This window comes from Gasterosteus aculeatus, chromosome 21 (assembly GCF_964276395.1).
Source record: "Gasterosteus aculeatus chromosome 21, fGasAcu3.hap1.1, whole genome shotgun sequence".
In the NCBI taxonomy this organism is placed as follows: Eukaryota; Metazoa; Chordata; class Actinopteri; order Perciformes; family Gasterosteidae; genus Gasterosteus; species Gasterosteus aculeatus.
The window spans coordinates 889,645-908,965 of NC_135708.1; the positions used below are offsets into that span (position 1 = coordinate 889,645).

Below are 19,321 nucleotides of genomic sequence, written 5' to 3' on the forward strand. Positions count from 1 at the left end.
CACCAGGAGGAGCTCTTCTTTCTGAGGGTGAACAAGATCACCTGATTCCTCCACCTCGCGGTGCCTTTTGGAGAGTGACTTCTTTGTTGCTGCTGGCTGAATGATTGCTCATTCATTCCTCCATGATGGGCCGGGCCTTGGAGGACTCAGCCCAGCTGTTCTGCATGTGCTCTTTGGTGGAAGCCCAGAAGAAGTCATGATGAAAATATCAAGGACTGTGCTGACCTCGATATCCGCAAAGTGGTAATGTACATTTTTACAGAAAGATTGGAATGATACCGATTTGGGGCAAGAAATACCTGATGTCAGATATATAACACTAAAAGCTCACTGTTTACTCATTTAAACCAGCGTGCTGAAGCAATATTTAAAGCATCTAATTATAGTGACTGATAATTAAGTAAAATGGGTTTTTTGAGGATGTGATGAGAAATGAGATTATTTTACATGTGGTTTAAGATCTCAGGCTGTTGTCAGCCGTGTAATTGAAGGTTATTGACAAGTTGTTCTATCGCAATTTATTGTATAGATTCTGAATGTAATGCAAATCTTGAGAAATGAGACAATCTATTCTAATGGTCCTTATTAGCTGGAGGGTACAGAAGAATTGTCATCTGAAGGAAAGAACAATACTAATGAGTTGTCACTGTCTTGGGATTTGCCTCAAGTCACATGTGAGAACAGAAGATGCTGCTGGACAAGCTGATGCTCCACTCAGTGAGTATTCTCATCTGTACTGTAACAGATCATTTAAACCAGACAGACAAATGAGCGTTGAAGTTCACACTCACAATGTTCACATTGTGTCTTTTTTGTGCTGCACACAGATGTTGATGCGTTGATTGTTTCGCGCTAGTTAAGTAGTTAAAGATTAGTAAGGCGGCTTTCCTTTTCGTAATGCAAATGATTTGCAGGAACTTGGAAGAAGCTCAAGACGGGTTAAACAGTTACGAAGGGGCTTAAAAGAGACGCTGATCTGGCCTTTGCTACCTGAGAGGAAAGACACAATTCCCCTCCTCTTTCCAAGAGCATGTGATGTACAGCGCACACCACAGGTCAGTGACCCCGTGAACTCACACTAGTGACTTTCTCAGAAATGACATGCGTTTTCTACTCTCATGCAGACTTTGGTTAAAGTTAAGATACTTACAATGTGCCCCCCAGACACCAGCTGGATATCAGCGTGGTGGAGAGCAACTTCTCCACTTCCTCCACCTGCTTCCACCAGCTGAAGCTTCCAGTACAAAGACTACTGCCACTCTGAAATGGACCCTCTTGCTGCTACTTGTAGGACACTGTGTTTGGGTTGGTCTAAGGACACTGTCCATCAAGATAACACTTTGTATGTGCACTTTAGAGCTGCAATGAATAGTCGACTAAATCGACTTCGTCGATTGTGAAAAATTGTCGACGTGGATTTTTAACGTCGGCGCGTCATATATTTTATGTCAGAGCTGCCGGTAATTTTCATTCAGCATTGCAATGCACTACCGTAAGTGCAGGGGGCAGTATGGCTTACATTGTCTATATGCACCAAGGCATAGACATACTTTCACCAAGGCAAAGAAGAAGAACGATTTTGAATCACGGCGGAACATTTTACCAGCAAACAAAATAAAAAAGTATTTGAGTAAAAATCTGCAAAATGGAATTAGCATTTCATTCCAGCACCACGGCAACGCATGAGCATTTGAAACGGAGGCCTCCTGGAGCCACCACGTCTTCTCCTGCTGATGGGTAAGTTAACTGCCTAAGTAACGTTAGCCTTGTTAACTTATCGTAAGGTTCATGCTTACATGTTGGAAAACAGATCGTCTCATGGAGGATGCTTGCTAACGCGACTTCAGTTATGTTATGTGCCATGTAGTGAATTATCACAGTAGCCTCGTTCGTTCTGAAGAGTTAACCTCCTCCACTTAGCATTCTTCAAACTAAATATTGTGGAAAAATAGTCATTTCATATCAACACAGATACGAGAGATCTACTCTAGCATTATACAAAACTGTGATACTATATCCTACAACGTGATAATTAAAGCTTTGTGGGGTTTTCTCTTTCTCTTGTAGCACTAAGCAAAGGCGCGTGGACGAGTTTGTCCTGAAGAGGCACTCATGCACCCGTCAGATGGCACGAGTCTTGACGGAGAGCATCCTCAACATGCTTGTCAATGACATGAGACCTCTTATCAATGGTAGAGGATGAGGGCTTTATGCAGATGGTCAACACATCTCATCCAGGTTACACCTTACCTTCCAGAACTCATTTTACAAAGCTCATGGAGCAAAAGTATGAAACTTCACTTGCCAAGGTTAAAGATGCTCTGAAAGCAACTGAGAACAAGATTGCCCTCACAACTGATGCTTGGACCAGTGTAGCCACAGAGGCATATCTTGGCATCGCATGTCACTTTATAAGTGATGGCTGGGAGCTCACTAGCTTCTGCCTCACCACCATGCCACTTGAAGAGAGGCACACTGGACCCAACATTGCTGCATGGGTTGAGCAGGCTGTGGAAAGATTTGAGATCCCTACAAGCAAAATCGTGGCGGTAGTTCATGACAATGGCTCCAATGTTGTGCTGGCTGCAAACATCTTGCAAGAAAAAAATGGGTGGGTGTCTGTCCGCTGCGCAGGCCACACTTTGCAATTAGTAATAAATCATGCGCTGAAAAACCCACAGATCAGCAAAGCACTTGGAGCTTCAAGAAGTCTCGTTGAGCACTTTAAAAGAAGTGAACTGGCTGCAAGCGACCTAAAATTGAAGCAAAAACAAATGGGGACTCCTGAACACAAACTTGTCCAAGATGTCAGTACCAGGTGGAACAGCACCTATCACATGATTAGTCGCCTACTGGAACAGAGGTGGCCAGTCACTGCAGCCCTTTCTGACCCGGCAACACAGAGAGGGAAACAATACCTGGACCTCAAAAGCGATCAGTGGACCCTTCTCGAAGAACTGGCCCAAGCTCTCCAGGCCTTTGAATGTGCCACTGTGTACTTGAGTGGTGAGAGTTATGTGACAGTCTCTGCACTGCCTCCTCTGGTCAAAGGGCTTCTGAAGTCCACCCACACTTCTTATGAGACCTGTGCAGGCCTTCCAGGCAGCTGCTTCAAAGGAAACCACTGCACGGTGGTCAGGAGAGGTCACCTTCACCGATGACAAACAGAGCAAACAGATCATTGCAGCCGCACTTGACCCACAATTTCTACAACTGAAATTCCTGACACCAGAGGAGAGGTTCAGTGTTCAAAACAAGGTACAAGCTCTGGCACTACAGCACATGGATAGGAGTACTGGGAACCAAGATGCCACAGCATCAGCTGAAAAGGGATCTCCAAATAGGAGGACTGTTTCAGTACTGGATTCACTGCTTGGATCAGACTCCACAGACAGTGACAATGACGACAGTGAAGAGGACGCGCACAACCAAAAGATCCGTGATGAGGTGCTGATGTATTTTGGAGAGCAGCCTCTGTCAAAGACAGAAAGTCCCCTGTCTTGGTGGAAGTCGAATGAGATTAGATTAGATTCAACTTTATTGTTATTGCACAGGGTACAAGTACTGAGGCAACGAAATGCAGTTTAACATCCAACCAGAAGTGCAAAAGAGCAAAAAGTTCAGAGTATGTGCACATGTAAAGTGTAATAAGTGAATATAAGTGAACCCCTGCAGTAAGACATGAGATGTTAGCTCTCAGCTCAGGGAAGCACTTTGAAATGTGTCATTTGGGTAAAATGTTTTACTTTGGCAGCAGTGAAGCACTTTAAACATTTTTCATTAGATTTTAATATACAGTATAGTTGTGCTTCAACTATAACCTGTATTATTTACCGACACCTCATGCTTGTTTTAAATGATTTACATAGTATATATATATGAATGAATATGGCGCGTGATCAACAAATGACCGTGACATTGTGGCGTTAAAGGCGGCGCGAGGGAGAACGTGTGTGCGGCTGAATGAAGACGCACCAGTCAGCTGGTAGACGGTCCGTCTGGAGCCGCGCGTCACATCTCCCACCTGCTGGAGGTCATAGTTCTCAATGTGGACAAACTGACTACAGACGAGTCGCTCAAACAACTGACTCGCTGCCTGAAAAGTCCCAAAGTCACATCACGTGGATTAAATATAACGTTGTATTATTTCCCTCTGGCGTCGCTGCCTGTTGCTGAGGTGAAATGCATTCTGGGATATTTGGCGCTCACAAGCGCGGACGAGCCTGCCGCGATGCATTGTGGGTGAAATGGGCGGGGCGAGTCACATCCGGGTAGTATGACCGTTCTCGGCCAGATGCGGACTTCCTGTGAGACTCTGAGGACAGAAACTGCAGAACAACACGAGCTTTCACGTCAGACGCCACAAAAGTCTCCAGTGAAACCAGATAAGGTCGCTGGTCGCTTTGACAAGAAGACACCGACAGGGTTCATGACGTCACTGTACCAAACGACCAGGGAGCCTGCGCATGCGCACACCTCAAGAAGTCAACATAACTTCCACTCTTCATGAGAAAGAGGCGGTTTCACGTCTCACACATAAAGCAGGAAGTGAAGCGGCTCGGGGACTTTCCTCACTGCAGAAACAGCAGATTAAATCCATAATTCCCGTGAGAAGCGGCAGAGGTAAGACGTGTGTGTGTGTGTGTGTGTGTGTGTGTGTGTGTGTGTGTGTGTGTGTGTGTGTGTGTGTGTGTGTGTGTGTGTGTGTGTGTGTGTGTGTCTTTGCTGGCTCGCTGTGTGTTTCACAGTAACTCTGCAGGCTTTGTCTCACTCAATGATTCATAATCCACCGATTCGCTGCTGTTCTTTGGCTCCAACGTCCGCGAGCTTCAAGCACCGACAAAATGTCCCACTCGGTCCAAAGGTTGTGGACAAACCTGCACGTCATATGTGACTCTTCCCCACCAGCTAAAGGTGTGTTTGGAGTATTTTAATGTGGATTCCAGCTTATTGTAGTCAGGACTCTGCCGAATAAAAAAAAGATAATGCGTTGATGTATTTCATCATGATATATACCCTAAATAATGGTTTCCGGTACTGGTTCTGGTCCGGTTTTACGTCCACATGTCGAGCCCACCATCACGTGTTTTGGTTCTGTGAGATTAAACGTTCTTCTCTTTCCTCACATCTGTTTAAAAAGGTCGTGTTTATCAAAGTTGAAATGTGAATATGGTGGATAGAAAGTGTGGATTCATAGTTCTCACAGTGCCGACGTTTCCTGAAAGCAACACAGTTGAGGACACGCCCCTCACGTGATGCCACGCCCTCTAAGCAGATCAGGGCCAGAAGTCTGAGACAAAGCAGACGTCCTCTTTTACCCGGTAGTGATGGGAATTACGCCTCTTTTTAGAGAATCGGCTCTTTCGGCTCCCAAATGGCTCTTCTGAATTTTTGGTGCTTAAATTAATTTATCACCAACAATAATGTAAAATTATGCGCAATATGAATTACTAATGTAAAAAAAACACTATCAAATGTTTTTATATAAATACACTTTAATTTATTCACTCTACAGAGTGATAAAAATGAATTAGTGCAAAAACTAACGTTTAACTATTTACAAATGAACTTAACTAACTTTTAATTATTTTACATTTTTTAATACTTTACACAACAAGTGTACTTTAATACAACAAATTTAAGGTGAAACAACATACAGAAGCTTACAGATTCACACAAAAAAATATAAATTAAAATGTGTAAAACAAAAAGAAAAAATCAACATGCAGAGTTTTGTCCTTCAGGGAAGATTTACATTGAGACCAAGTGGCTCCGCTTTGAGGGGCTGATCCTGTTTCTTCTCTCTGAAATGATCTGCCCTGTTTTGGAGAAGATGGGAGATTTTAGTCTTGCAGACTCTACATTCTGCATTAGATAGATCAATGTCATTGACATGTGTCCAGATTTTGCTGCGTTTCCTGTTGACACTCACTTTCGTAACTTTTTCATGTTGTCATTCTGCATGCTGAGTTTTAGTGGCCTATATAGTGATTGAACATAAATAACGTCCTGATGGACCGCTGCCTCCTGCCAAAGGAAAGGTGAATGAGCTCTGTGTGTTTGTCCTGATGAAGATAATAACGTGTGAGCTCTCCCAGCAGGTTGGTGTGAAGGTGTGAAGGTGTGGACTCTGCTATGAATCAGGCTGAGGACCCAGAGGACGGAGTCCCTGCCTCTGAAGCCCCTCTGTGTGGGGAACATGACAGCCAGACCAAAGCTCAGAGGTGAGAGGACCATCTCCAACTGTCCTCCACTCGTCTCCATGTCCCAACGTCTCTGACTCACTGACTCTGCTTCTACATGTGTGAACAGGATCCATCAGAGACCAGGACCTGGACCTGGACCCAGCTGTGTGTCCATGAAGAGTAACCAGTCTATGAGTCATCCTCTAAAATTCAAAGATGTTGGTCCCTCTGTTGATGCAAGGTGAGGGTCTCAGGCTGATGAGGTGTTTCTACCAGACTCTCTGGTGGAGGTTCTGGGTTTCTTGTTCCAGGGCCCTTCAGCAGTGTCCAGTGAGGAAGGGAGAGCTCCATGGAGGACTTGGTGAGACCTGTTGGGACTAAACCAAACTGACTGGTGAAGAAAACAGTGAGCTGAAAGACTGAGCTGTTGATTCTCAGTGGGACCAGCAGGACCAGTAGACCTGAACCACTACAGGGAGTCATGTGGTCCACATCCAGACCTCACGTCATGGACCTTTGCCTTGTTTTGGTCTCTGTGAGGACGGACACCATGTGAGCTGATGCTTCATGATTAGATGATGATGTGATGATGTAATCTCAGTGTTTCTTTCAGGTCACATCAGCAGAGAGGAAAGTCTCCTGAACCCAGATGTTTGTCTATGAAGAGTGATCAGTCTATTGGTCGATATATTGACTTCAAAGATGGACGCCGTTCTTATGACCCAGAGTAAGTAGGGCCCTATAAAATCTGTTTCATTTTTCTCAAATTCCAGTTTCATTTTTCCCACAAATTCTTTGTTTTTTAATTTTTGAGATTTCGGTTTTTAACATTTTACGCAGAGACAGTGAATTAAGAACTGAAATGTAGACAATATATTAAGTTAAAACTGAAAACTTCCATACATAGAACCTTATTTCAGGCAAAAACATGCTGCATGATAAAAACATGGCAATATCTTTTCTTGTGTCCAAACAGAAAGGTCATTCAAAAAATTCAGATTTGTTGGTTTAAATCAAACAAAATACATGACTCAACAAAAAATGCCATTAGTTCTTTGTAAGATCGAACTAAGTAGGAATAGTCCTGTCAATATCTACTAACAAAGGTGCATAACAATTGCAACAGCCCGTGCAGTAAACAATAAAACATTTTGGAAATTCAACTTACCTTTGGTGGAAATATCAAAAACATTGTAAACTTCAATTCCAAGTGCAACTCGGAGCCTTAGCTTGCACAAACTCCTTGCTGATGAGGAAGCGCACCCATCTTCTCTTTCTAGCAGGCAGATCTCATCCATGTCACAATGGAGAATGATTTGCAGAGCTGCCAGGTCTCACCCACCAGCGTGATGACATGGCAGAGGCAGGTTACATGTACGCTGTTGGGCAACACTCCTCTCAGAGCCTCCTGTATTCCTTCAGACAGTGAGCAGCATTATCAGTCACCACGGCCCAGACATCATCACGCTCACATCGTTGTGATTGACAGAGAATAGAATGGCTTTGGAAGTATTCGCATCTGTCCATGAAGACAACATCAATCAGAAAGTACTGTTGTCCAACGCCTACGATGAAAGATAAAAAATAATAATAACCATGATTAGTATTGTGTCACAACAAAAGGGTGAGATACAGCTAGACATAGACAGACACTTTATTTGCTTTAATTCTTAATTCACGATGTGAGAGTAGCTTTAATGTTGTGATCAATACATTTAATACATACATGTGTAACCAGGATCCATCAGAGACCAGGACCTGGAGCTGGACCTGATCCTGAACCTGGAAAGTACTGTTGTCCAACGCCTACGATGAAAGATAAAAAATAATAATAACCATGATTAGTATTGTGCGGCACGGTGGCGTGGTGGTTAGCACTGTCGCCTCACAGCAAGAAGGTCCTGGGTTCGATTCCGCCAAGTGGCCTTTCTGTGTGGAGTCTGCATGTTCTCCCCGTGTCTGCTTGGGTTCTCTCCGGGTTCTCCGGCTTCCTCCAACAATCCAAAGACATGCTCTGGGATTAATTGGGGACTCTAAATTTCCCGTAGATGTGTGAATGGTTGTGTGTCTCTGTGTTGGCCCTGGGATTGGCTGGCGACCAGTGCGACCCCCCAGTGGACTGATTAGGAATAGCAGCTACTTTTATAGAAAAGCTATTTGTGTCTTTGTGTAATTCTCACAATAGTAAAGTCATCCAGCGGGCTGCACTGGACCCCCCGCAGACCAGATTTGGCCCTCGGGCCTTGAGTTAGACACCCATCATCTAACTGGTCTGTGTGTGTTTAAGTGTGAATCATTAACTGTAAACATCCTCAGATGTAAACACAATGTGAGCTAGTTCCTCCACATCAGGATCAGCAGAGGTCACATCTGGAGACAGCTGCAGGTTTCTGGAGTCAGATGACTGGGACTGAACATGTGATTAGAACAAACTCAGTGCTCTGTGGACCAGCTGACGTGGTCTCTGGACTCCATGCAGAGGTTTGGACAAAGTATCTTCGGAGTAAGATCTAAGGAGACTTCTAGAGGTCAGGGGACGGACTAAAGAGGTTTGGAGTAGTTCCATAGGACTTTGTACCAGATGCAGAGGTCTGCACACGTTGTTTTTATGACCCACAGTAAGAACTAAAACCAGATGAAACTGATGACTAACTGTCACTCAACTAATAAACTGTCCGTCATGATCGACAGTCTTCAGCATCTGGTTTTCATCATGATCCATCATGACAGAAGCCAATATCTTTAACTAATGTTGTATTGGTGTTGATGGTCCAAACACCATGTGAGCTGATGGTTTATGTTCCTCCCCAGAGAGGACCAGGAGAGCTCAGAGGTTCCCACAGGTCCGTCTGCCCAGCAGCATCAAACACACCTGGACTCCATCTTCATGGTGTGTACATGAACAACTACTTTAACATCTCTCAGGTCACCATCATCTCCATGCTGCACTTTGTAGACCAGTGGATTGTCCGTCTGTCCAACATGGACCTGATGGTGGCTTCCATGTTCTAGTTGGTGTCATTCATAGAATGTTCTGTTCCAGCTGCTGGAGGAGAACATCCTCACTTTTCTGAAGAACGAGCTGAAGAAGATCCAGAAGGTTGTGAGTTCAGATTACCCAGAATGCTTAGAGAAGGAGGATGAGGAGGAGCTGGATGAAGAGCAGAGGAGGAGCAGAGAGGCCTTTGTGAAGATCTCAGTGCACTTCCTGAGGAGAATGAAGCAGGAGGAGCTGGCTGAGCGTCTGCAGAGCAGTAAGAGGATTTCGCTACAGACTTACCATGCTGATAAATGAGACCTTCACTAATGTCTCCAGAGATGGACAGAATATATTCATAGTCATTCTCTGAGGAAAGGACATGATGAAATCTATTCTGTGACTCATTAATCTTCTTTGTTGTCTTCATTCAGGACTTCTTCCTACAGATTGTCAGCGTGAACTCAAATCCAACCTGAAGAAGAAGTTCCAGTGTGTGTTTGAGGGGATCGCTAAAGCAGGAAACCCAACCCTTCTGAATGAGATCTACACAGAGCTCTACATCACAGAGGGAGGGACTGCAAAGGTCAATGAAGAACATGAGGTCAGACAGATTGAAACAGCATCCAGGAGACCAGCCAGACCAGAAACAACCATCAGACGAGAAGACCTCCTCAAAGCCTCAGCTGGAGGAGAGGAACCAATCAGAACAGTGATGACTAAGGGAGTGGCTGGCATTGGGAAAACAGTCTTAACACAGAAGTTTACTCTGGACTGGGCTGAAGACAAAGACCACCAGGACATACAGTTCACATTTCCATTCACCTTCAGAGAGCTGAATGTGCTGAGAGAGAAGAAGTTCAGCTTGGTGGGACTTGTTCATCACTTCTTCAGTGAAACCAGAGCAGCAGGAATCTGCAGGTTTGAAGAGTTCCAGGTTGTGTTCATCTTTGACGGTCTGGATGAGTGTCGACTTCCTCTGGACTTCCTCAACAATGAGGTCCTGACTGATGTCACAGAGTCGGCCTCAGTGGATGTGCTCCTCACAAACCTCATCAGGGGGAAGCTGCTTCCCTCTGCTCGCCTCTGGATAACCACACGACCTGCAGCAGCCAATCAGATCCCTCCTGAGTGCGTTGGCATGGTGACAGAGGTCAGAGGGTTCACCGACCCCCAGAAGGAGGAGTACTTCAGGAAGAGGTTCAAAGATGAGGAGCAGGCCAGCAGGATCATCTCTCACATCAAGACCTCACGAAGCCTCCACATCATGTGCCACATCCCAGTCTTCTGCTGGATCACTGCTACAGTTCTGGAGGAGGTGTTGAAGACCAGAGAGGGAGGAGAGCTGCCCAAGACCCTTACTGAGATGTACATCCACTTCCTGGTGGTTCAGTCCAAAGTAAAGAAGGTCAAGTACGATGGAGGAGCTGAGACGGATCCACACTGGAGTCCAGAGAGCAGGAAGATGATCAAATCTCTGGGAAAACTATCCTTTGATCAGCTGCAGAAAGGCAACCTCATCTTCTATGAATCCAACCTGACAGAGTGTGGCATCGATATCACAGCAGCCTCAGTGTACTCAGGAGTGTTCACTCAGATCTTCAGAGAGGAGAGAGGACTGTACCAGGACAAGGTCTTCTGCTTCGTCCATCTGAGTGTTCAGGAGTTTCTGGCTGCTCTTCATGTCCATCTGACCTTCTTCAGCTCTGGTGTCAATCTGCTGTCAGAAGAACAAACAACCTCCCTGTGGTCTAAAGTCTTTAGAGACAAACCAACACGTCTCTACCAGAGTGCTGTGGACAAGGCCTTACAGAGTCCTAATGGACACCTGGACTTGTTCCTCCGCTTCCTCCTGGGTCTTTCCCTGGAGACCAATCAGACTCTCTTACGAGGTCTGCTGACACAGACAGGAAGTTGCTCACAGACCAATCAGAGAACAGTCCAGTACATCAAGGAGAAGATCAGTGGGGATGTGTCTCCAGAGAAAAGCATCAATCTGTTCCACTGTCTGAACGAACTGAATGATGTTTCTCTAGTGGAGGAGATCCAAGAGTCCCTTAGATCAGGACGTCTCTCCACAGATGAACTGTCTCCTGCTCAGTGGTCCGCTCTGGTCTTCATCTTACTGTCATCCGAAGAAGATCTGGAGGTTTTTGACCTGAAGAAATACTCTGCTTCAGAGGAGGCTCTTCTGAGGCTGCTGCCAGTGGTCAAAGCCTCCAACAAAGTTCTGTAAGTAAAGCGAGAGTTCGATTCATACATCAGAACTTAAATATGCTGCCTTCTTTTAAACTTACTGCTTCTTCTTCATCCTTCTCTTCAGACTGAGTGGCTGTAACCTCTCAGAGAGAAGCTGTGACGCTCTGTCCTCAGTTCTCAGCTCCCAGTCCTCTAGTCTGAGAGAGCTGGATCTGAGTAACAACCACCTGCAGGATTCAGGAGTGAAGCTGCTGTGGGTGACGATGCTTTCAGGGTCCGATGGATGCTGCGAGGTGCGTCCGCTTCCGCCGCCCCCCTCGCCATCCACGCCTTAAATCTTCGGCTGCTTTTACAATAACTTATTTTTCCCCATTAAGATGGTTGAGCTACTGTAGAGAAAAGGGCGCCGTCTCTCGTTCTTTAATCTCATGAAGTGCTCAGCGAGAACGTCCATTTGTTTTATTTATTTACTGTAAATGACCTCTCGCGGCCCACCAGGGGGCAGCGGCCCACACTTTGGGAATCACTGTCTTAAACTATCTACTCCACAGCATGAGCATCATTATTGTTCATCAGGATTTCAGACTTCATAAAAACCTTTCACCAGAAGATGAACCTTATCTATGGAGCCAGAAGATCTAATCTAAGAGACTAAACTAGGGACAAAAATCTGTTTGTTTCCATCACATCATCGGATCCTTGTTGAACCAACACATTTGATATGGAGGGAAATAAAACACAATGTTGGCTCACGATAAATCATCACAGGGTCGTCCTATTAATCCTCTTATTCATGCTGTGTGATGTTATTTTTATATGGTTCATTGAGGAAAATGGCAAAAGCAGAGGTGTAAAAGCAACTGAAACTTGCATTTCTGGCGCTTCAGTGACAATCTGCTTGGAGTTTGATGGTTCCTCATTTAAGGTGTAGATGGTAACTGACATTAAATTAGCAAATAAAGATCCTTTTTAGTCACTTTCCTTTTTTAGTAGTCTAGTATACACTAGTACTTTGTAAACACTTAACTGATTTTATATGAAATAGGATTTCATTTTAACACCAATGTTATTTTTCTTGTTCATTGTTGTCTCTTCAGACTGAGTGGCTGTAACCTCTCAGCGAGAAGCTGTGACGCTCTGTCCTCAGTTCTCAGCTCCCAGTCCTCTAATCTGAGAGAGCTGGATCTGAGTAACAACCACCTGCAGGATTCAGGAGTGAAGCTGCTGTCTGCTGGATTGAAGAGTCCAAACTGTGAACTGGAGACTCTCAGGTGAGGATTCAATTCTTTATTTACATCCATGGTACATTTCTGACCTTCATAAGATTCTTTCTGCTTCCATGATTTGAATCAAATGTGTATTTTCCAACTATTTACATAAAATGTGTTTATTTTCAATATAATGTAAATATTTGACATTTAGAGTTAGTAGTAATGTTATCAGGTTGTTGATGTACATTAGTGGGTGTTTAGTTGTGACTGGAAACCAGTCAGTAACCATGTTAATGTGACCCCTCTGTACCTGATAGTATCTCAGTACTGCAGTGACCTTCCAGCCCTCACAGCTCCCTCAGATCATGTGACGTGTCTTATTCTGGGTGTTGCAGGCTGTCAGGCTGTCTGATCTCAGAGGAAGGCTGTGCTTCTCTGGCCTCAGCTCTGAGCTCCAACCCCTCCCATCTGAGAGAGCTGGACCTGAGCTACAATCATCCAGGAGACTCAGGAGTGAAGCTGCTGTCTGCTGGACTAGAGGATCCTCACTGGAGACTGGAGACTCTCAGGTATGAAGAGGCTGCAGCCACAGACCATCAGTCTGGTAGAGGAGGTAGAGCTGGAAACCTTTTCTCTGTCCCACTCTCAGCCTGGTTAATAAGACCCTGACACACCAAGCTGACCTCAAACTACCAGAGACTCATCAAACTGTTTGTGTCCCACATGAGGCCATCAACACAGACAGAAGTATTGAGGAACAGTAGCCAGGATGAGCCTGAACAGGGAGGAAGGTGATGAAAGCCTTGTTTCTCTGGAGCTTTGTCTTGTCTCCACGTTATAAGAGAGGACAGTGTCTCCTGACACGTTGACGGCATCATGGTGGGTTGATATGAGTCAACGTGGTCACGCTGCAGGTTTGTGGGCTCTTAACAATGCTGGTCCTCTGCCTCCAGTGTGTGTTTGTCCTTTAGTCCAGACATTATTATTAAGAGACAAACAGTCAGAGAAACAATCTGTTCAAAGCGTCTTGATGGATCATCACAGGAGGAACGTTTGGTGTTTTAAAGGAGTTCAGCTTCACCTGCTTTTGGTGCTTTGCACTGAGAGACGGTTCCCTGGATGATAAGAGTGGACTTGTTGAAGCTACAGGTGACAGTCGGCCACAGACGCTCAGTGAAGAACCAACAGCTGATGGTGGCCCTGGAATTAGTATCAACTATATCGTAGAAATGAACAGAACATACCAAAAACACCCTATCCAGATAAATGTTGCCATCCGGATGGAGTGAATGTGATTGTGGTTGGATGAGAAGTGTTGGGAGCGGCTAGGGGGTCGTATTAGGTTACTAGCAAATGAGGAACTAACTTATGGACATTAATAGAATTATTAATAATCACTAAGATACTTCTCAGACTGAATAAATAACGGGGCACCACCCTGAGCTAACAGGGACCAATAACCAATACTATAAATCAAGTCTCATAATTGATATTCACTCCTTGAGAGTGAAGATGTTGGAAGGAGTTAAGTTCGAGCACTGGCGATGTATGTCAACGGAGAGAGGGGGGGAGACGAGGGGGGTGCAGGGAAGGAACGGCGGTGCGGTTGCGCGCAACAACAAGCGGAGTGCCGGTTATCACACTAGGGGGCGAGCGAGAGCAGCGGGGCGGAAGTGAGACCGTTAAATCAAACCACGGAGGAAGACGGGAACGTTAAACAGTGTAATACGACTACTGGACGCGAGGGGCGAGCGAGAGCGAGATGCAGGAAGTGTTCCACGTATTAAAGCAGGGGGGTCCAAACTTTTTTCACTGAGGGCCACAGACAGAAAAATATGCGAAAGGTTGAGCCGCTCACTAAAGTTAAGGTATATCACCTCTAGTGTATTAACAGTAATACAAATTAATCAATCAAATGTAGGTAAATTATGCTTGATAATTTATTATACTTACAGAAAAAACTGCATAAATCACATCTTTCTACGTATTGGTTTTCATTTATCTATTTTCAAATAAAATCAATCAAATGTAGGTAAATTATGTTTCATAATTGAATAAACTTAAAGAAAAAAAACTGCATAAATCAAATGTCTCCATAAATGGGTTTTCATTTTTTTTACAAAAAGGGTTGGCAGCTCATCCTCAGATTGCTTCTTCGTCAGGATGGGGACCCCCTTCACAGCCCTGTATAAAGAGGAAAGGCTTTATTTAACCTACTTATGCAAATCATTCATCAGCTAACGTGTTTTAAAAAATGTTATCAACTTTAATTGACTGCATTTATTAAGTAATTGGGCTTTTGAACACATGAATACTGTGTAATATATTTGAACTCGCCTACAGTGGGAACAGTGTTGCACTTAATGGGAGCAGTGATGCTGCTCTGGACTGAAGGACGGCTGGCAGGTCACGAGTAAGTTTGCTGGTTGAGATGTGAAGGACATCACAGAGATGGCTGTCGCTCATTTTGTTTCTCAATCTGCTTTTGTTCAGAGTTCACAGAGAAAATGTTTGCTCGCATATGTATGTTGTGCCAAACAGACTGGTCATTCTTTTTGCGTGGCGTCGCATCAGAGGAAACTTGGCCTTTTCCAAGCTCCGGTAGAAGTCGGGTAGGGAGAGGAGCTGCATCTTGATGAGTTCTAATTGCAGACTCTCTTCCACTTCTTCTGCATCCAGCAGGAAGGGAGTTGAGAACAGCTTGATTTCTTTCTTAATGACAGAAACATCTTGGAAGCGCTGATTGAATTGTGTCATAAGAGTTGTGATCACAGAAACATATTTCCCCTTTTTAGCAGAGAGGTCGGCCTTTGGATGAGCACGTTTGATTTCGGACAGCGTAGGGAAGTGCGCACGGTTGAAGTTGCGTAGTTGTGTCTCAAAAAGACGAAGCTTCGCACAGAAAGTTGTGGTACAAGCTGGTCTTTGCCTTGTAGGCTCTTGTTCAGTGAGTTCAGATGACCAGTAAGATCAACTAGAAAGGCAATAAGGGAATAAAACCGCTTCAGCACGGAGCCGCAACTAAGCCAGCGCACGTCACAATGATAGAGTGCGTCCCCGTATTCAGCATCAACATCAGATAGGAAAGCTTAATTCTCTGTGGTAGAGCCCTCGTGCTCGAATTATGTTGACAGTTTTCACAACTGTGGTCATCACATCGCCAAGCTGGACTGTCTTGGCACAGAGAGCTTCTTGGTGGATGATACAGTGCAATTTTACAGCCTCGCCTCCACTCTCTGGCACCTTGGCGCACACCATAGATGCCATTCCTTTGGGCTCGCCTGTCATAGCGGGAGCCCCGTCCGTTGCAACTCCACACAGCTCGTCCCATTTAAGTTCCATCTTGTCAATTGCACCTGACGCGGCTTCAAAAATGTCCTCACCCGTTGTTGTGCCCTTTAGACTCCGAAGATCAAGCAGCTCCTCCGTGATGCAAAAGTTATCGTCAACTCCTCGCAAAGAAATTAACAGTTGTGCGGCGTCTGTTGCATCTCTCATCACATGCAATGGAGTAAAAGTCAAAAGCACAAGCATTATGTGACACTTGATTCTGTATGTTAGCTGACAAGTCTTCCATTCAACGCACAATTGTGTTTGTGGACATGCTCACGTTGTTGAATTCCTGCATCTTTTCCGGGCACATTATTCCAGCGACTTTAATGAGGCACTGTTTAACCAAGTCACCGTCTGAGAAAGCTTTCCCGCGGCGCGCTATGAGTTGAGCTACCTCATAGCTAGCTATTGTAGCGTTTTCTTGTGTGTTGTTAGCAGGGTAAAAGTACTGTTGTTGAGCCTGCAGGTTAGCTGCCATGTGCTGGACTTTGTCCTCTCGCTCAGCAGCAGTGTAGGACGTGAAGGTCGGATGCTTGGTTTCGTAGTGTCGTCGTACATTGGACTCTTTCATCACTGCAACCGTTTCATTGCAAATCAAACAGACACACTTCTCCTTGACTTCTTTGAAGAAATATTCATTTTCCCACTGTGTTTGAAATGTTCTGCATTCACTTGCTATCTTGCGTTTCTTTGCTTCTGCCATTTTGTCGTCGCGGAATTTTTTTATTTGAAACATTTTTTTTGTGCAAAAGCTGCATTAGGACTGCAGCTAGTGAGTAGCTCCACCTACTGGTCAAACTAAGAACTATAATACAGTCAAGGGCAAGTTTCATGTCAGGAATCAGGAAACATTTATTAGCCAAAATATGTCAAACATACAAGGAATTTGTCTTGGCGGTTAGTGCGCGACAGTAGACAGACAAGACAACAGTGCACAAGTAATAAAATAAAGTGAAATGAAATGCTAATGCAATGGGTTAGTAGAATAAGGCTAAGGCTATGGGTTAGTATAAAACAAGGGAATAAAGTTTAAAAAAATTAAATATTAAAAAGTTAAATAGAAAAATATTAAGCATAAAAGTGCACTAACGAACAAGTAACAGACAAGAGACAAAGTGACAAGTGACAAAGTGATGAATTGCAGTTAAAGTGACATGTGCAGTATGAGGGGGAGTGACCGGTGGAATGTTATAGTCAGGCAGTGGGGGGCCGGCTTTGTTGATGAGCCCGACTGCCGACGGGAAGAAACTGTTGGTGTGGCGGGAGGTCGTAGTCCTGATGGACCTCAGCCTCCTGCCAGATGGAAGGGGCACAAACAGTTTTTGTCCGGGGTGGGAGGGGTCGGCCGCGATCTTTTTAGCTCGCTTCAGAGACCTGGAAGCGAACAAGTCCTGCAGGGACGGCAGATTGCAGCCAATCACCCTCTCTGCGGAGCGGAGGACACGCTGCAGCCTGCCCTTGTCCTTGGCTGTGGCTGCAGCGTACCAGACGGTGATGGAGGAGCAGAGGATGGACTCGATGATGGCCGTGTAGAAGTGGACCATCATCGTCTTTGGCAGGTTGAATTTCTTCAGCTGCCTCAGGAAGAACAACCTCTGCTGAGCCTTCTTGGTGATGGAGCTGATGTTCAGCTCCCACTTGAGGTCCTGGGTGATGATGGAGCCCAGGAAACGGAAGGAATCCACAATAGTGACGGGGGAGTCACACAGGGTGATGTGTGTGTGATGTCCACCTACTGGTCAAACTAAGAACTACAATACAGTCAAGGGCAAGTTTCATGTGTGGGCCACATTCCATTCTATTTTTATAATTTGCAGCGGGCCAATAAAAAATGGATCCCGGGCCGCAGTTGGCCCGTGGGCCGTACTTTGGACACCCCTGTATTAAAGCAACGAGGAAGACGACAGTTGCACTGCTATGGCAACGCTATCTGTTGCTAGGGACTACGGCTTGGACGAAGGAGGGGGGGATACTTAGACGCGGCGCGAGGAGATTCTGTCCCGCGACCAGCGGAACGTAGATCAGCAACGTGAATCAGGATGGTCGGATCCATGTGTGTGCAGTTACAGAACCAACGATGTGGCTGGCGATACGAAATGAAACCACAGGCAAACGGATCTCACGGCGGAGACCCGGGAAAAGACAAGAAAATAAGGAACTATTCTGACCATGAGACATCATTCAGCAGCGTAACACAGTCGGCGCTTTCACTCTCTTACAGCAAACGTATCACAGCATCAGATCAACAGGGGACATTACGACATTTGCAGGTACACATTCAAACATAAATCAAAGGTAGCGGATTCGTTGATCCGGACTCTATCGTACCACGTTATGACTGAACAAATCAAATAAACATCAAGTTCATATCAACACGCTAAATTAGTCTGCCCAGAAAACCAGTCTCACTGTTTGATGGGCGTTGGTCATCAGCTTCCAGCTGACTGAGGACAGTTGAGCTCCGCGTAGGGAAACTCAGTGGATGAAGGCGATTTCGGCCGTGGGGTCCGAACTTCTCGTTGGGAACAGAGGCGGCGGGGGGTCAGAGAGCAGCTGTCTCTCCGGTCCTCTGGAGTCAACAGGAATGAAATCAAAAGGGAAAAGGAAGCGGGACGTAGTGGAGCGCGAGTCTTGAGTTCGTCCAGCGAGATTAAGACTGAAACTTGGGAATTGGAGGGAAAGAAAAGAAACCAAACAACGTTGTGTTGTCTCGATCTGTCACTAACGGGAAGTCAGGAGAAAGAGATCGATCCTTTGGCGCAATCTCTTCCTATGAACTTGAGGTCCATAAATAAATGTCACTGTCCTCGGCCAATGGGAGCGCTCGGTGTTCTTTGGTACGTCCTCTTTTTATGGCCAAGGGGGTCTGGAGAGCTGCAGGGGTCCTGTTATCAGCCCCTGGCATCAGGCCACGGGGGACCCCTATATGTTTGTGTTCTTCCTTTGTCCTCAGTGAAGAAACACGTGGTGAGGTTCATTAGCAGGGTGGAGGCCCAACAGAAGTATGAACATTTAGCATCCAGACACCCGATTGGTTTTCTCCGCCATGCGCCTGCAGATCAGAGCGACGGCGGGTGTGAAAAGTGGTCGGTGGAAGGATCCTTTGTCAGAAACCACAAGCCAATCTCAGTTGGTATTTAGCGACATGGACCCTCCTCCCCCTCCTCATGCAGATTCCATGTAACGTTACATGAGGACCTTCATGACCATGAGTTTGTTGTTTTCTACCTTTATGGAGAATCTGCCACAACACAGCGACTTGCAAGTAGCGCAGCGCCTTAAATAAAGTGACGTGTGTCTTTATGCGGCTTTAGAAATGAACACAAAGGGATTCTGTATTTGCTCATAAAGTCTGAAAAACGGCTTATTTGGCCGATGTTTTGATAAGCGACCGAAGCCAGTTCCGTGTTTCCATC

The 19,321-nt window shown here is 45.3% G+C and overlaps 1 protein-coding gene across 1 annotated transcript in view; it reads left to right on the plus strand.

Annotated features, from left to right (window-relative positions):
- LOC144390265 (protein NLRC3-like) overlaps positions 1 to 19,321 on the plus strand; it is a 138,286-nt gene that overhangs the window by 110,543 nt on the left and 8,422 nt on the right. Inside the window, exons 8-9 of the mRNA XM_078096732.1 lie at positions 9,597 to 11,394; positions 12,459 to 12,632. Of these exons, the coding sequence (XP_077952858.1) occupies positions 9,597 to 11,394; positions 12,459 to 12,632 (1,972 nt within the window). The remainder of the gene's footprint in view (positions 1 to 9,596; positions 11,395 to 12,458; positions 12,633 to 19,321) is intronic.